This window comes from Tiliqua scincoides, chromosome 3, assembly GCF_035046505.1.
Source record: "Tiliqua scincoides isolate rTilSci1 chromosome 3, rTilSci1.hap2, whole genome shotgun sequence".
Lineage (NCBI taxonomy): Eukaryota > Metazoa > Chordata > Lepidosauria > Squamata > Scincidae > Tiliqua > Tiliqua scincoides.
The window spans coordinates 179,791,206-179,809,355 of NC_089823.1; the positions used below are offsets into that span (position 1 = coordinate 179,791,206).

The following is an 18,150-nucleotide window of genomic DNA, read 5'->3' on the forward strand; positions in this document are numbered from 1 at the left end:
CTTTGGAGGAAGGGCGATTTAAATATGTGAAAAATAAAATAAAAATAATAAAAATTGCACATTCATCCAAGATGTGAAGAATGGTACATTTTCAAGCAGCCCTAGAAGCCACCTAGTCCAATCCAAGAAAGTAGAAACATGGTATAATTTAATTTATACCATTTATACCAATTTATACCAGCAAATTTATCTTCAAAAGCTCTATTACCTTATTGTTGCTCCACATCCAAATTTTAATTTAAATATCTCAATGTTTTGTTTTATTTAACATAATCGTATCACATTTTTCTTTTTAAAAAAAATCTCAAGTTGCTAACAACATAGAACAAAAACTGTAAAAATAAAACACTAATGCTATTAAAACAATAATAAATAAAAACAGCAGCTAAAGCAGGAGTTCAATCAATTAAAAGCGGAGAATAGAAACATTTTAACCTGACACCTAAAAAGCACCAATATTGATGGCCTTACTGTTTGCAGTAAGGGAAGCATCCTTTGCCATCACTGAGAAGGTCTGCTTTCCAATTGCTGTCAGAACACAAGAAGCTGTCATATTTAACAGTGAGTCAGCTCACTGGTCCTTCTAGCTTAGTGTGGTCTGCATTGACTCCAAGGTTTCAGACAGGGTTTCCATCCCTACCTGGAGATGCCAGAGACTTAACCAAGATTTTATGCATACATGACATGTTCTCCATCACAGCGAGCTATCATGTTTCCCTGCCTGGTAAAAACACCCATCCAAAAACAGATCATGAAGAATGAGCAGATTTACTTAAAGGGGATTTTCACAATGGAGAGAGGTGAAAAGCGGTGTGCCCCAAGGATCTGTCCTGGGACCGGTGCTTTTCAACCTCTTCATAAATGACATGGAGACAGGGTTGAGCAGGGAAGTGGCTAAGTTTGCAGACGACACCAAACTTTTCCAAGTGGTAAAGACCAGAAGTGATTGTGAGGAGCTCCAGAAGGATCTCTCCAGACTGGCAGAATGGGCAGCAAAATGGCAGATGCGCTTTAATATCGGTAAGTGTAAAGTCATGCACATTGGGGCAAAAAATCAAAACTTTAGATATAGGCTGATGGGTTCTGAGCTGTCTGTGACAGATCAGGAGAGAGATCTTGGGGTGGTGGTGGACAGCTCGATGAAAGTGTCGACCCAATGTGTGGCGGCAGTGAAGAAGGCCAATTCTATGCTTGGGATCATTAGGAAGGGTATTGAGAACAAAACGGCTAGTATTATAATGCCATTGTACAAATCTATGGTAAGGCCACACCTGGAGTATTGTGTCCAGTTCTGGTCGCCGCATCTCAAAAAAGACATAGTGGAAATGGAAAAGGTGCAAAAGAGAATGACTAAGATGATTACGGGGCTGGGACACCTTCCTTATGAGGAAAGGCTAGGGCGTTTGGGCCTCTTCAGCCTAGAAAAGAGACGCCTGAGGGGGGACATGATTGAGACATACAAAATTATGCAGGGGATGGACAGAGTGGATAGGGAGATGCTCTTTACACTCTCACATAATACCAGAACCAGGGGACATCCACTAAAATTGAGTGTTGGGCGGGTTAGGACAGACAAAAGAAAATATTTCTTTACTCAGCGTGTGGTCAGTCTGTGGAACTCCTTGCCACAGGATGTGGTGCTGGCGTCTAGCCTGGACGCCTTTAAAAGGGGATTGGACAAGTTTCTGGAAGAAAAATCCATTATGGGGTACAAGCCATGATGTGTATGCGCAACCTCCTGATTTTAGAAATGGGTTATGTCAGAATGCCAGATGCAAGGGAGAGCACCAGGATGAGGTCTCTTGTTATCTGGTGTGCTCCCTGGGGCATTTGGTGGGCCGCTGTGAGATACAGGAAGCTGGACTAGATGGGCCTATGGCCTGATCCAGTGGGGCTGTTCTTATGTTCTTATGTACTTAAGTCCAACTCCCTCTTCATACTAACTACAGCAAAATTCTTCAATACCATCTATTCCCCCAGTGCAGTGATCTCCAAACTGGGCACTGCTGCGCATTGAAAACAGCCTCCCCGACACAACCAGAGCTCACCATTCCACTAGGGAGGCTGCCATTGTCACCACTGATCTCACCCCATGTTTGCTCCACCCAGCCACTTTTGCCAGGAAATCCTGGTGCAGTGCCTGCTGGGGCAGCAGAACGTGGAAGTGACTGGGCGCAACAAACAGCAAGGAGATTGGTAGCAACAAAGACAGGTTCCCCTTGGAATGGTAAGCTCCATTCACGTGGAGGAAGGGTTAATGAGGGCGCCAGATCCAGCCCGCAAGCAGCAATTTGGAGCACCCTGCCTCAGTGTAAACTCTCAGACCTTATCATGTTTGTCAGAGATATTGCAGCCAGGATACAGAATGCAGCCAGGATGCTCAAAAAAGCAAATCTGAACACTTTGCAAGAGAATCGAGCGAAACACAGGCTGACACTTTCATGAACAAATTGATGGTTTGCAGATGCTCAAACATAAGACACCCACAGCCACCTCCCCGTTCCTCTTCCACCAAAGCAAAGTGCTTCTCTTTGCTGGTGGAAAAGGCAGTGGAAGTAGACACTTGGAGTAGTCCTGTGACATCTTTTCATGCTGGGGACTCTTTAATGCCAATAAAGGTTTATGGAAGATGAGATGCTGGGGCCTGGGTCAATCAATCTGAGAACCCCTAAGGAGAAATTGACACTGTGACATTTACACCTGGGAGAGGGCCCTCAGAGATGGAAATTACGGAAATAACTTTTTTCATACCTGACATCTTGAAAGTATCTGCCATAGCTTTTCCCATGCCCAAAAGGTAAGTGTGTTGCTTTGGGGGAAGAGAAACTGTAAGGTTGCAGTGTGGACAGCTTTGTATGTGAGTTTTTCTGAGTGATGTAATCACTTGCAAAATGCTTTCACAAACACTTTTGAGCCTATGGGAGCATGTGAATCATCCACTTGCAGAGGTTTTACCAGCATTCACTTGGAATGCCTGCAAAAGCTTGGCCTCATTCCAAGCTAAACATAGGAGGGCTTCGGCATCCCTACATCCGGCATTGTCTGAATTTTGCTGAATTGAACGGTTTTTTAAATGTCCAAAACAGGACACAAGGTTCTGAAGCATTACCGATAATTATACAAGTAGCTTCTGCTGAATCACTTGTGCCACACACCTTTTATAATAAGTAGAGTGTTAACAATGTCATTTACTCAGAAGTAAACCAATTGCATTTAGCAAGACTTAGGCTGTAATCTTATCTTACTCACTGGACACAAACACTTCTAATAATGGGCCTCTTGCTTTTAATTTTGTAGACCTATGAAACTCAGCATGAAAGGGAAATAGGCTTTTAACCTATGAATAAATAACTAACTCTACAACAATAGCCTATGAATACCTGTTCATCTGTGAAAACTTATCACAAATTTGTATCATGGAACCTCTCCTTATGACAAATTTAAAATGATAGACGCTGAAGACTACAGAGAAGACTCAGCAACCACTGGCTTTGCAACACACTTGAGGCTAACCCATTCATCAAAGGAATGTTCAGTTCTTGATTTTTATGGGAAGCCCAAAGAATCATCCTGATGGCTCTATACCCTACTTTTTTTTTTTTTTTACTAGAACCCAATTTCTAACTCTATTTGGCAACAGATTTTACATTTACTGAAATGATATATTCAAAGTAGTTTTAGAAAATTAATGTGCACTACCATGATGTTACCAATCCCAATCAATATTTCAAGAATTATTGTCTTCACCCACAGCCATAAAGTAATGAGTGGAAGCTGACCTAAAAGCTATTAAGGTGTTTAGAAAATTGGACCTTGAACAGTAAATCTTGATTACAACATCACTTTCAAGCTGCAAATAGCTGTCCATGCAGCCTCTTGTGCATGGACATCATCTTCCACGTAAATATGGTAAACACCCTTGAGCCTTACCACATGAGAAGGTTTACATTTTCATTCAGGAATTAATTTTTGTTAGTTAGGTTACTTACAGCTAACTTTAGTTTTTTTCATAATGTTTCTGTTAAGGTTTTCCAAGTCAGATACATTGGCTATTGAAAACGCTCATTTCATGTCATCAGTGTAAACCTCTTTATTGTGTTGATTGTTGTATTGCCTTGTAGAAATCAAGCAGGAAGAACTATAAAGCAATTAAGGGACTAGTCCTATTCAGCCTTCCAGCATCGATGCAACTGTGCTAATGGGACTTTTGCACTGCATCCTGCAGTGAGGGGGAAGGGACATTCATAGAGGCCTCTTCAAGGTAAGGGGGCAGTGGATCCCTTACCTTGGGCTGCATTGCAGCTGCATCAGTGTTGGGAAGTTGGATAGGATTTTGCACCTAACATCACAGAGTTGGAAGGGATCGAGACCATCCAGTCTAACCAAGTAAGTTGGAAAACATTTATATTTTTTAAATCATATGCTTGGTATTCTAGAAGCATAGGTTTAGTAAGAGCCATCTAGTAGGCATTTAGAGTGTGTGAATTAAAGTAATCAAGAACTTTTCACTACAATGCTGAACCCCAGTCACATAATAACCTTTTTGCCAACCCCCAAATCAATCTGCACAACCCACATTGTATCACCGGCAACAAGGCGAGTTACTGCAGAGCAAATAGCTCCTGGTCACTGTAGCAAATGGGGAAAGTTGCATGTGACTGAAAAAGTCTGAGAAAGTCATGACAGCAGGACCACCACATCAACACCAAATATGGTAGCATTCACACTCAGAATATGAACCACCAAAGGCCCAGTTCAAACAATACTCCTTTGAGAGCATTGAAATTAAGAGAAAGCTTTGGGTTCATACACTCTTTTGTTACTTCCCCAGCACCACCCTTCTCACTGCATATAGAAGACAGCACAAAACATGGTACCCTCATATTCACCTGACCACATGCTCTCCCCTGCCTGCTATACAAAACTTACTTAAAATCCCAGCATTACAGGATCAAGGACCCTTCCGTGCACAATGTGCTCTTCTGACATGCTCCTCTCTACTTCTATGTCAGAGGAGCACAGGACCAAAAAAAAAAAAAAAAAAAAGACAAGCCAGACAGGCCTCAAATAATTCCACTAGAGTTATTCCAATTGCATGTGTGTACACCCACACACGCACATCCAAACAGAAAAGTAAGACAAAGGCTAGGGTTAAGCTGGGCCACTTTATTTAAAATAACAACAAGTAAACACAAACTGCCCCCCCACTTGCAGGCAACTAACTTAGGTAGATGGTAAACAACTGTATATTCCCTAAGAGATGGGCGTTCCCACCCTGACTCAAAGCTGCCATGTGTCACTAGATGCCATGTGTCACTATCAATCGTCAACTACTAAGGGTCAAGGCAGCTGGACTTCACTGAAATTGCCCTGAAATTCCAAGTTAAAAGATTCACCAGTCAGCCTCCTTGTACCAGCAAACATTTGAGGAGCAGTGCTGCCTCATCCACTGACTCTGCTTACCTCAATGTGCACCCCAAGAACCCTACTCCTGCCTCCCCGGCCCACACAACACATGCTTAAAGTGATCAAAGGGAAGACAAGTCAGAAGCAAAAACAGTGCCATGACCATATCAACCAACTCAGCCAACTGCCAGTTTGGGCAAGGAAAAAAAAAACCCTGCAAGGTATGGCCAATCAAGCTAACAGCAAAAAATTCCTACCTGGCTCCCAAAAAGGGGTAACCAGGTAATCTCAGCCTGCACAACAGAAAGGTGAGTGGGAATTGCAATCTAAAGCCAAACTAAGGCAAACATTCCTCACCGTGCCAGAAAAATGGCTCCACTCCATGAATGCAGGCACTAACAGGGTGCATGCATTTTCATGTCCCTGCTCCACATGTGAATTAGAGTGGCTGTGCAAGAGCGATTTCAATTGCTATAAGAGCACACCACCAGGATTCCATGTTCTAAATAAAATGCCACTGCTTTCTTTGTATTCTTACTTCAGCAAGCCAGTTTCTTAGACATGTTGTTAAACACACCCACCCACATTTTGTCCGACTGTACTATTTTCAGCAGAGAGCTTTGGATAGTTATGACATAATTTCTGGAAGATTTCTGCAGATGCTACACATTGTAAAACATTATATTGGAACCTAAGGGTAAAAGCAAGAGAAGATTCTACCAAATTGCTAGTTGAAAAAACTTCCCTCGAAATTTATTTTTGCTGAAGAAGGCATTCAGAAACAGCTCTGAACCACTAATGTTTAAAACGATCATTTTTATGTTATGTGTTCAACAGTGCAGAAAGAATTAAGACCAATACATGTTGAACTTTTATTGCAGCATTGTATTATTACAGTCTTAAGTACCATGCCTTACAAACTGCGGGGGAGAAAACAGGTTCAGCTTTTCACTAGCACTTTCGTTAGTTTAAGGACACGTACTCTTTTCCAATGTCAAACTTTGTCCTCTGCATCCATGTAAAGAACTTGTAGGAAAGTCAGGATGATAAACTGCATGCACACAGAGAGAAAGCAATCTCTCAAACACATGCAATGTATTTCAAATGCTTAAATTATTTGCAAAAAGTCATGAAGAAATTACTTCCTAGTATATGCCTGACATTTTAATAACACAACAATACTCTACTGATTAAAGCAGGGGTGTCAAACATAAGGCCCGGGGGCCGGATGTGGCCCGTGGAAGCTTTTTATGTGGCCCTCAGGCTTTCAGCTGCTGAGTAGTGCTGAGGTGTTACAGCTGAAAGGGCAGCCCACATGAAAATTGGGCTCTCCCATACATTGAAATATGATCAAGATTTGTATATTTTCTCTTCTGTCATTTGTAGCTAATGAGTTCCTAAGTGAGAAAAAATGTTTATTTTTGGTTATGACAAGTTTAATGACATCACTTCTTGCCTAATGACCTCACTTCCAGCCCTCAGCAGGCATCATGAATGCTATGTGGCCCTCTGTATGAAATGAGTTTGACACCCCTGGATCAAAGAATCATTGTTAGTGTATCAATCTGGCATGTACTGAAGACTGCTTAACAGAAACTATTGCCTTTTAACATGTGTTGACCAATGTTGCAAAGCAGGTATACCTAGTAGTAACAAGTATTCTGGGTGTTCGGCCTTTTCTGCTTTCCCTTTCATTTTCTGAGGGCCAAGCTATCCCTTTTCATTGTTCTTTCTGATTACTTAACCTCCTAAAGAAACCAGCCTGGTTCTGATTTGCCACAACTTCCTAACATAGCTAACTTCCTAACATAGCTAACATAACATAGCTAACTTCCTCATCTCAAATTGTCATCTATACTTTATTTCCTTATACTAATTGACAGACCCTGTTTCATATTATTACCAGCAGTATATGCATGTCTGAACCTCAGTGATTCCAGATGTGTTTCTTTGCCTCCTTTAATATTACTTTCTTTGACTTTTAATAAAATAAACATAGGACAGGGAGCATGATCAGCATTGGATCAGGATCCATTAAGCATTGAACTGCTCTTATCTTCTACCACTGGCGCCAATGTAGCTGCACTGGCAGAGTGCGTGCTGCACCCAGTGGGGGGAGAGATTAGACAGCCAGCTGGAGATAAGTAATTTTTTAATGTATATTTTTTACTCATCCCCCCCTCCCCATGGGCTGCCTGATCACCTATGGGTCTCCTCAGACATACACTAGCCATTTTGCTGGTCTATGTCCAAGGAGAGAAAAGGGGTGAGTAAGTAAGGGGAAGAGGGGATAAGATCTGGTGTGTGCTGATGTTGCTGGAGGAATCCACCTCTCCCCCTCCTCCAATCTATCCTGAAACTCACCGTCCTCATTCCTGCCCGTGACACACCTCCAAAGTCAACTTACTAGTGCCAATGGAGACCTCTGGAACTGCTACTGTGTGCACAACAGCCCATTTGCAGCAGGCTTCCCAGAAGCATGTGACTGCAGTCTGGCTTTCACACTGTTTTGAAGGACTTCACACTGTGAAGAAATTTTAGTTCCCACAGTGCAAGGCCCCAATAGGATTATGCCCAAAGTTTCCCAACATCCCAACATATATTTCACCCCAATTTGTGGCTGCTCCAAATGTTATTTACAAAACACCCTCAAAAAAACACAGGGTCACATCATACATTTATTGCAATGAGCTGCTTAGCCCCAACATACTGAGAACACTTTAAGTTGTTCTTTGTGGTCAGGATCAGCTATCCATGATGCAAATGAGCCCATTCATAGCAGCTAGCAGATTAGGGTCCCAGCCAAGGGGCTGCAAACAGTGCACACACACACACACACACCCCCACACACCCACACTCTGCTGGCACCGGCCATTCCTCCTTACAGGCTATTCCTCTGCATGGCTCTTGATTCCTCTAATCAAAGCAGGGAATGCAGGGTGCACTCCTAGGATGCCCTACAGTGTGTCTCTATATAAAGAGCCTGTGTGGAGGGAGGAGTGAGCCCAGTACTTTAAAAGAATCCAGTGAGAGAAGAAGCAAGATTGCTCTTTCCTCCATGAAGTCTTTTTAAAATAAAGGAGAAAAAGAAGAGCACTCTGCGAACAATCCCAGTGTGCTTCACATTTCCTGCTTTGAGTCTTTGAAGGAGTCAGACAAGGGGGCAGAGCTATGTACTGCCTCTGACAGCTCAATAGGTTCAGCGAACCCTGCCTGCAGTGGTAGTCTCACCCAGGGCCTATGAGAGGAATTTTAGCAGGGGGTACAAAGTTTCTTCTCGGCCCCTTCCCAAAGGGAAGGGGGGCAATGGGGGCAAGCAGAACAGGGCACAAAATAGGACAGGGGAGGGTGCTGACAGCCACAATAGTCTTTGGAGCTCAGGTCTACTAGACTTCTTGATGCAGAGCCCAGGTCTACCCAACCATGCGACATTGGCAGCTAGATAAAGTAATATGGAAAACACATTCCTAAGTCTCTCTAAAATTTTTAAAATATAGAAAATCAATTGCAGAGAATGAGCATCATCGTATTTAGGCTCACACTAAAATGGATCAAAATGAACTTCCACAGCAGCTGTAGCCCCACAGCTGGGTCCCTGAGCTTCTGTACTCTCTTTCATGGTTATGGGATCCACAAGCCAAAAGCTATTGTAGCAGGCCAGTTTCCTCCCAGATTTGACACTGTGTTAAGGAGGGTCATAGAAACTTAGAAACCTTCCTGGCCCTGGTGCATATGGCTTGCAGCCAAGGGCTTGCACCCCTTTAGCCCCCTCTCCTAGGCCCTGGTCTCACCGTATGCACATCCGCATGAAGATATAACTACCACTGGAACCAATTTAAAAGTAGCCTCTATGTGGCAGCAATATTGCACACTGCTACTTTCCCCATTTGTGGAAAACGTATTTCCCTATTGGAATGTTCTTAAAAACTGTGAACCATACAATACTGAGAACACAGCAAGGCACATGCAATGATAAGACCTCCCACTATATACAGTACAGCCAGTTTTGCACTGGAAAAAGTCAGGGGAAAAATTATAATCTAAAGCAAATATCAGGGTTTTTTGGGTTTGTTTTTTAAAAAAATACTAACCTGTATTTTGATTGGCCATGAGAAGTTGCTGACGTACACATAGAAAGTGATATTTGGGTTGCTCCTGAAGTTGAATTTTTCACAGGAAAAACTATCTCTGTATTCCTTGATGTTAGCCTTTGAAACTACAGGAACCTCTTCACCAGATATTGTTCCAGCTGCACAGGACACAAAAATAATGACAGCAGATACATTTTTATTAACGTTAGTTTCTAACACACTCCATCCCAAGTGACAAGAGGGGTCACAACCTTAACACATCTAACTGGTATAAAAATATATTTTACAATAACAAAAAACACATTCAGTTTCCCAGAGCTGCTTAATTCCATCAACCAAAGAAAAATACTTCAATGTGTTCAGAAAATGCTCAAGTTCAGATTCAGATTGGAAGACTCATTAGGGCAAAAGAATGTGAAACTCTACTGTCCTATGAGACAGCCATCAAAAATATCACACTATGGCTGCAATCTTATGGTTATTTACCTGGGGAGGAATCTCCATGAAACACAAGGACTCACTTCTATGCAAACATGCATAGGATTGGGTTGCAAGTATCCTTGATGTTCAAAACCAAATATATGGATCATATAATCAAGAAGGCATTCTTGACTGATCTGAAAGATTGGGGCAAGGGGAAGGTTCTTTAATGTATGGAGATCCAAGCATATCTATAGATAAAAATACCTTGGCACTTTGAATATAAAATGTGCATTTATACATAAATTTTTCTGTTATCCCCCCCCCTCATTTCTATCCCTACCTCTAAAGATTATGAATGATTTATGAAACTGAGAAACTATATAGTGGATCTGAGTTTATAGCAAATTTATCTCATTTAACTACACAGCTAATGTGGTTTCCACAAGTAATTTACACTAAAAATGCATAGGTTATTCAAGTGTGGAAAATGTATTTGTCTTGACTGTAAAATATTGCTTTAGTATCAGCTGTTCTTAAGAAGTTAATATTAAGCCAGATAAACAGATCTCATTTGCAAGGCATGAGACTTTTCAGCAATTCTGTTTGATCAGTACATTGCTGAATTGGGGAAATGAGACAAAAGGGAATTTCTAGCAATGCTGAGGTAAAAGAAACCATGCAAGATCTCAGAGAAACTATTCTTAGGCTAGAACTAGGCATTTGACAACAAAGTAAGATTGGAAAGGAATTTGGTACATGGAAAAGGGGAGGTCAAAGGAGAAGAGATAGGCATGGGGGTATTCCCAACCTCCTGCTCTTCTCATTAACCATTTCTCTTCTGCAATCATATCCCAGCCTCTTTTCAAACTTGACTTGGGAAACAATGGAGGGAAAATAGCTAGGGTTTGAAAAGGAAAAACGAGGATGAGTTCAGTATTCTGCCCCCCACCATTCGTTCTGCCTTTTTTTTTTCTCTCTGTGTGTAAGTGCTGCTCCACCAGTTCTTGAAAGTTAGAAACAATCGGGGAACTGGGAATCCCATCTTTGATGAATGCTAATTTGACGCTAAATTGAAGTACATTTCTATTTGGAATAGAAAGCCATTATTCTATTTTACCAACTGTTCTAGGTACAACAAATGCCATCTACTTTGTGTCTCGGCACTTGCTATACTTTTAAACAAAGATTCATTAAAGAACTTAAAGTCTTACACCACAATCCTATCCAGGCTCAGCACCAGCAGAACTTGTGCTCTACCAGCGCAGACTGTAGCAAATATGACATAAAGTACATTGTGACAGCACACCTTCGGTAGTGCTGGCGGAGAGGCTGGAGCCTCCCCCCCACCCCTGGCACCAGAGCAATGTCTACCAGAGCAGGTAAGGAAAAGGAATAGGGGTGGGGGGGCAATGATGGGGTGGGTGGGCAGAATGAGCCTGGGAGGGGCGAGATCAGTGGCACTGATGTGTACCATACCTGCTCACCGGTCGGACCCCAACCCCAGTCCGGGCTGGCCAGATCACTACACCCTGAAAGGAGAAGTTGTTCCAGCTCACCTGGAGCTGTCACCGACCCAGCTCCTCAGCAGCATCTGCACCACGCTGCTTACTGTGCCTCAGTAATGCCACTGTTACTACTTAAGACTGTGTTGGGTGGGAAACCGTTGTGTCTTAACAAGGCCCTCTCATGAATGTAAAATCCCTAACTCGATTACATCATCTATACTGACCTCTCGTCCAGCCTCAGCATCTCCTTCCATGGGTTAAGTCAGAGAGGGCCCTCAGCAGCTGAGAAGAAGCTCCACTCCTGGGGGAGGAGGGGCAGGACCCATCCATGGACATCACAGTAGCCCATGCTAGTGCTGCTGTATCGGTGTGGGGAAGTTTAGGTAGGATTAGGCTATTCATCTTCCAGGATGGGTAATACAAGTTTTTTTGTGCAACCCCCATTCAGTGATGAAGCTCTGACTGCTTTTTATTACAAACAGCAGAGCAAAGTTAAGGAAAGAGAGGATAATCATAGCATCTTCTTGCCTTCCTAAAAGCCCTATGAACTACCACTACGATTCAACTTTTCTTCTCAAGCAACCTATGATAGCTTAATATTTAATATCCTGACATACCAACATATATCTCAGTTAAATAGTTTTCTTCACCATGTTCAGGGAGGGGTAATGGGTACACATGCAATGCAACATGTGGAATCCGACTTTTGACGCATCATACATGTCAACTTGTTTTAGAGGAGTTTAGCATGTACCTTGTGGCAAAAATGACAGTGTTTGAAAGCATGTCTGTAAAACACAGGTACATTCAGTACATATATACTGGGGAGCCACACCTGGCTGCATTATGTGCCACTACATTTTTGCAAATCCACATCTCCCCTTTAGAAATGTTCACCACATTTAAACTTAGGACAGCTTCAGAAACAGATCGACTGCACAAAGCATGAAGAGCCTCCAATTCTTAACCACTCTGCCTAATTAATTAAAAATACAATCAATAGTGCTCTCCTTGGATATATTTTCAGAAAGTCAACAGAACCATTCAAAGAAACTTTCTAAACAAAGCTTTTTATTAAAGCCAATGGAGAAATGGGGTTCAAAATTTCAAAAAGTGAAGATAAGCAGCTTCTTTTATCAGCGCACACAGACGGATTTTATTGTTTGATATCAATGTTAAGGTTAATAATTAAATTCCTCGCTTCAGCATTGAAACAAAGAAATTAAAATCTCAGTCTGTGCAGTAGTTAAGAAAGTAATTTATCTTAATTAAAATCACTGCATTCATAACACTGCCATTCTAAAAATTTAAAGAGCATACAAGGTTTTGCTATCCAAGTAATTTTAATTGAATAGGGAAGAAAGTTAACATGTTAATGAACCTTTATTCAGATTGCAAATTATCTGAGTTTTAAGTAATATCATTAATAACGGCATAATGAGAATGGGAAAACAATACATTTTATTAAGATTTACTAATAAGAAACAAAAGGCAATCATGTAAATATAGTTTAGATGATTAGTACTTGAGACAATATGGAAAAAGGAAGAAAAAAAAAAAGCCAAGAGCTTTCTTACCTGTAGAACCAATAGACCAAGTGATATTCAGGTTAAAGTTGTTTGATGCATTGATTGATATGTCCAAATTTTTGTTTGACTAAAAATTTTAAAAAGAAAACATGAATGTGTAAGTATTTTGCTGAAGGATGGCTCTATTCCCAATCACATCTAATCAAATATGCACCATATTATTCTTAAATCACCCTGGGTATGATCCAGTGAAGTTTCTCTGTGCATGCTCTTTCCCTTCTACAGAAGAAAACAGGGAAGATCCTTCACCTGTAAAGTCTGCCTGCCACAGGGAAGATCCCTGAACTTGCAAAGTTCTCCATTTTTAGTAATAGAAACTCTGTGCACATCCATTTCTGGAATGCAGCCATTACTGATTTCAAGGGGATGCACTTTCAGTTAGAATTGCTAATGGACAGAAACCACCAAACTGTCCCCATAAACAACCAGGGCTGACTAATGCCAATCACAGAAGGGGAAAATGCAGTACCTTCCCTGACACAACTAGCAACAGGAGTCTGATATACATGTGAGGCCATAGCCGGTCACCCCAACCCAAGTCCCATGTATGTTCCAGGATATATACACATAGGAGTGTTAAATGGTCTTCTCCACACTTCACACCAATTCACACACACAAAGGAAAATGTACATGAATCATTTCAATCTATAAATGGAAGAACACTGAAACTCCAGAAGCCAGCATAGTGTCATGTCTATAAACAATGAGAATTTACTGGGAAAGTCCCTAGTTTGAGATATCAACCATGAAGTCACTGGCTGACTTTAGGCAGCAATATGCCTCCACCTTCCATTTATGAGTATAATATGTAGTAACAGTCTACATTAAAGGGGTATTACAAGATATATTCGGATAATCTTTGTAAGCACTTTGAATACTCAGGAAAAGCCCAAAGATATTTAGTTTCTGCTTCTGCTCTTTTGAAACTAATGGCCTCAAACCTGTTCACCTGGATAAAAGGACACTATACCCACTGAATACAAGTGTAACCAAATTCTTTCATTTGACCTATTATATTAAGAAGAACTTTAGTCTCTGCTTCAGTAGTAAAGCTAAACAATGCAAATTACAAATGTTTAAGATCTAAGATGCCCTACAATGGTATCAAAATGGCATCCAATATCAATAAGAAATATTATATGCAAACAATGTTTTGCCTGAAAAAAGTACAATGTTATGAAAGAAACAAGATATTTTTTCAAGTGCTTTTAGAATCAAATAAATATCTGTTAAACGCTAGTAAAAAATGACCAGAGAAAAATTTGCAATCATGATTAATCAGAGACTAACTAAATACTGAACAGTTTTTATCCCACAGCCATAATTATGATGAATAAGGCGATATAGTTACCATGCTCCTGGGCATTATGGTCTGTTATACTGTTTTTATATTATGATGCATGTTGTATAGAATGTGTGGGTGAGTGTGTAGAGTGTGATTGTTGGAATTGTAGTACATATTTATGCTTGTATCTCAAAGGTGCATAAATTTCATGGTGCTGTAGCACAATGATAATAAAGTTACTACTACTACTAAAACTTACATCTTAAATCCAAAGTCACTGACAAGAGGAAAAACGAGTCAGTGAACATGGTATTCTCTCATACCAATGCTCTTTGTATGAAGAGATAAGAGTGAAAAGAGATAGCTTTATTTTGGAAATTTTCATCATTCCAATATGATTGCTTAGTAATAAGCAAATACTTTTTTCAGTATACATAGATATAAACCATACACTTGGTTAGATGCAATTGGCTCATACCTTAGGTCCAGGTGACTTCCAGACAATTATCTGTCAATCAACCCTGTACCTAAGAGATTGGTTTTTGTAAGCATTCTACTACAGAGAGAAAAAAAGATTTATTTTAAGGGCTCATCAGCAACCAGCAGGCTAACAACAAAATCTGGGTTGCTGTTGCAGTGATATAGCTTGATCTAAATGTACAAGAACCAAAATTCTGACCCTTAATAGATGAAGATATACAGGTCTTATTTCAATTAAAAAGGGGGGATTTTCAACAATCTAACACTTTTCTAATTTCCCCTGAATGAGAAACACTGTTTGTATTATTCTTATCTTGTAGCTTTCAACTCCTACAAAGTTATTAAAAGGAACCAAATATAGCAGAAGTCTACTCTATGACCACTTAAATCATCATATTACAGGTAATGAAATATATTGGCTCACCTGTTCAGGATTTGCAATAAAGTTTATGGCAGTGTGATGGCGATCATCTTCTTGTAATAAGCTGAAGGTAAACTGGTAGTCAATCAGTAAGCTATCTGTGGACAAAACATTTAAAGATTAACAGATGCACTTACGCGACACAATTTAATTACAGAATGTATTTGCCTCCAGTATCAAGGTTACCAAGGTTCCAGCACAATTAATACAGTTTGACTGGGGATACAACAGACCCAATCTGCAAGTTTGCTTCCTTTTCCATTATGTTGCATTGGTTTGATCGTATCTTCTGTTCCCTACCTATTAAGTCCTGAATCCACCACAGGAAAAAAGAGGCAGATGGAATGTTACAGCACTAAGAGTCAGACTAAAACATGTTCACATTTATGATAATTTATAGTTTGATATTCTGTTTGGGACTGGCAGAATACTTAATTTATTATCAGAGAACAAAAACAAATATTCAGCTTACCATGGTTATTGGAACTTCTGTCATTCTAAACCAGATTAATGTAATCATATTTCAATATTTTTCATAGGACTTTGTTTTACTCCAAGTATTTTAAATATTTAATGTTTTAAATCAAAGTATCCTAATATTAAAAACTAATACAGTATGTTCTTTCAGAGTATAAGAAAATACAGTAAGAAACCAGAAGCTGAGATGTTGCTCTAGGAAATGTTGTTCCATAAGTTCTGTAAAGTGTATTCAAATATTTGATGCTTATTGTAATATTATTGTTCATTCACTGCCCAATCCTAACCAGCGTGGCTGCAGTGGGGTCACTTGGCTCACACTGTATCCAGTGCTAGGAGGAGCAGACTGGACCTCTCCTTGACAAATGGGACATTTGTCCCCTTATCCCAGGTGAAGTTTCACTCTGCGCTATGTCTGGCACCAAAAAGCTCCATGTCAGGCTTTCAGACCCAGGAGGGGGGTAATAGGATACGACATGCACCAGCACCCCAAATCCTACCCCTTCCTGGGCCCAATCTGCCCCCATCTCCATCCTCCCTCCACTTCATTACATCCCCACCCTGTCCTCCCCCAGGCTCTGTGCTGCCCAGCAGGAACTTTCCAGTCCTATCAGGTGCTCACAAAGGATCCAGTGCTGGTGGGAAGGATCATGCCTCCCCACTGGTGCGGCTTACTTGCAGGATCTCAGAGACCATTTTACAGTGCTTTTGTGACACTCTAGGCTGGCACAGAAATCACTGGACTGGTGCATGTTGCTGTTAGGATTGTGCTGTTAAGTTATTTATGACCAACGCATATACGCAACAGGGACCAAATGTATACACCTGTGGACCAGGCAAAAATGGGTCAATTATGTGTGGGTCGCACCCCCCTTAGTGGGTCGTTAGCCAATTTCAGGTGGATCTTGAAGAGCCTAGTGAAGCCCTGCCCCCCATTGTGGCTTTTGGGAATGGACGGTATCATGCAGGCTTGTTGAATGCAAGGTTGCCTGGAAATGGAGCGCTCAACACTAGGGTGGCCTCTCCGCCATGCAGCCCAGCAATGCCTGACAGTGCTGCTGCTCCCACCATCACTGTTGTTCAGTGAGGTGAGTGCACTGCTAGCCTGCTGCTCGGTACTCTCACCCTCCCACTCATGCTGGAGCATCCCTCTCTTTCCAAGCCCCTGTGAGGTGCCACCACTCTTTTGGGGGGAGGGGTACTGAGTCAGCCAGGGGCCTGCTGTGGCTTCCAGGAGGAACCCTGCATGGTGGCAGAGGTGGGCTAAATTGTCCCTTCCAAAACTTGGGGAAGACAGTCAGAAGCATCAAGGAGAATTGGATGCAGGAGAGAAGGGTGACATTTTTTTGACTTGGAGGAAAGCCTGGGCGCTTATGCCACAGAAGGGTGCCCTTTTTCCTTACCAAGAACATTCCCCTCCTTTACACTGGGGACCTTGAGAGGAAAGGGATAGGTAGGGAGCTTCTGTCCAGCTTTAGTATCTCCTTGCTTATCTCCGGTCTCTCTGTTGGAACAGATTAGTAACAGCCTGCTTCTTCCACCACCTCCTTCCCAACTATAGTAATCAGTCCACCTTGTTGTAGAGTTTATAGCTCCTCATTTATACTGGTTGTCAGAAAGAAGTGGCAACAAAACACACTCATCACAGTAGCTGTCTTTCTCCTTGCAACCCTTCTCAGAGATGTCTCTCCCCTCTCCAATACAGCAAAGTTCCACTTAGTAGACCCATATGTCACCTTTTTCATCCTCATGTTGTTTACATGGAGGCATCCTTGCAACCCCTTCTTTCCTATCCTGCTGATGTTACAAGCCAGGCCCATTTCTTCACAGCCTAAGTTTCTCAAATGGATTTGATAAGAATCCTGTTTTGCTGCCAAAGTGTCTTGTTTGTATAGTCCTGTACCTTGCATTGATTTGGCTTCATTTGTTGCAAACAATCTCATCTATAGAAAAATGTGAAATGTGTAATTACTGCATTTTCAGGAGGCCAGGTTACTTTTAACCTGGGCTGTGGTTATATTTCTTAAAATTTTGCTGCTCTTAGCAATACAGTATGCTAGCCAGGTTTTTCAGAGATATCTTTAACTTGCACATATGTGAGTAAGCAGGTCCAGAGAACAGACAGGAGTGGAAAGACTGATTTTTATCTTGAAACATAGATGCCAGATGAAAATTGATAGATTTCAGTATTTAGATATTTTGCATACATGCAAACAAACTACTGTTGAATTCCTCCAATTCAGGACCTTCATGCAACTTAATTCTCTCTCTCTCTCTCTCTCTCACACACACACACACACACACACACACACACACACGGTGACCCAAAATTGTGAAATCTTCAAAAAAATGTCCTTAATGTTTACTTCCTGCTTGTTGACGTCACTTCCAGTCATGACATCACTTCCAGTGGGTCCCAGACAGATTGTCATTCTAAATAGTGGGTCCCAGTACAAAAAGTTTGACAACAAC

General features: G+C 41.3%; 1 protein-coding gene across 2 annotated transcripts in view; it reads right to left on the bottom strand.

Annotated features, from left to right (window-relative positions):
* Positions 1-18,150, bottom strand: part of ATRNL1 (attractin like 1) — a 702,039-nt gene that overhangs the window by 401,810 nt on the left and 282,079 nt on the right. For both annotated transcript variants that reach the window (XR_010794071.1, XM_066619507.1), the window contains exons 22-24: positions 15,205-15,299; positions 13,003-13,081; positions 9,498-9,655 (exon numbers count right to left, since the gene is read on the bottom strand). Coding sequence is in view for 1 of the 2 variants with exons in the window: in XM_066619507.1 (XP_066475604.1) it covers positions 9,498-9,655; positions 13,003-13,081; positions 15,205-15,299 (332 nt within the window). In the remaining variant the exon portion in view is untranslated. The remainder of the gene's footprint in view (positions 1-9,497; positions 9,656-13,002; positions 13,082-15,204; positions 15,300-18,150) is intronic.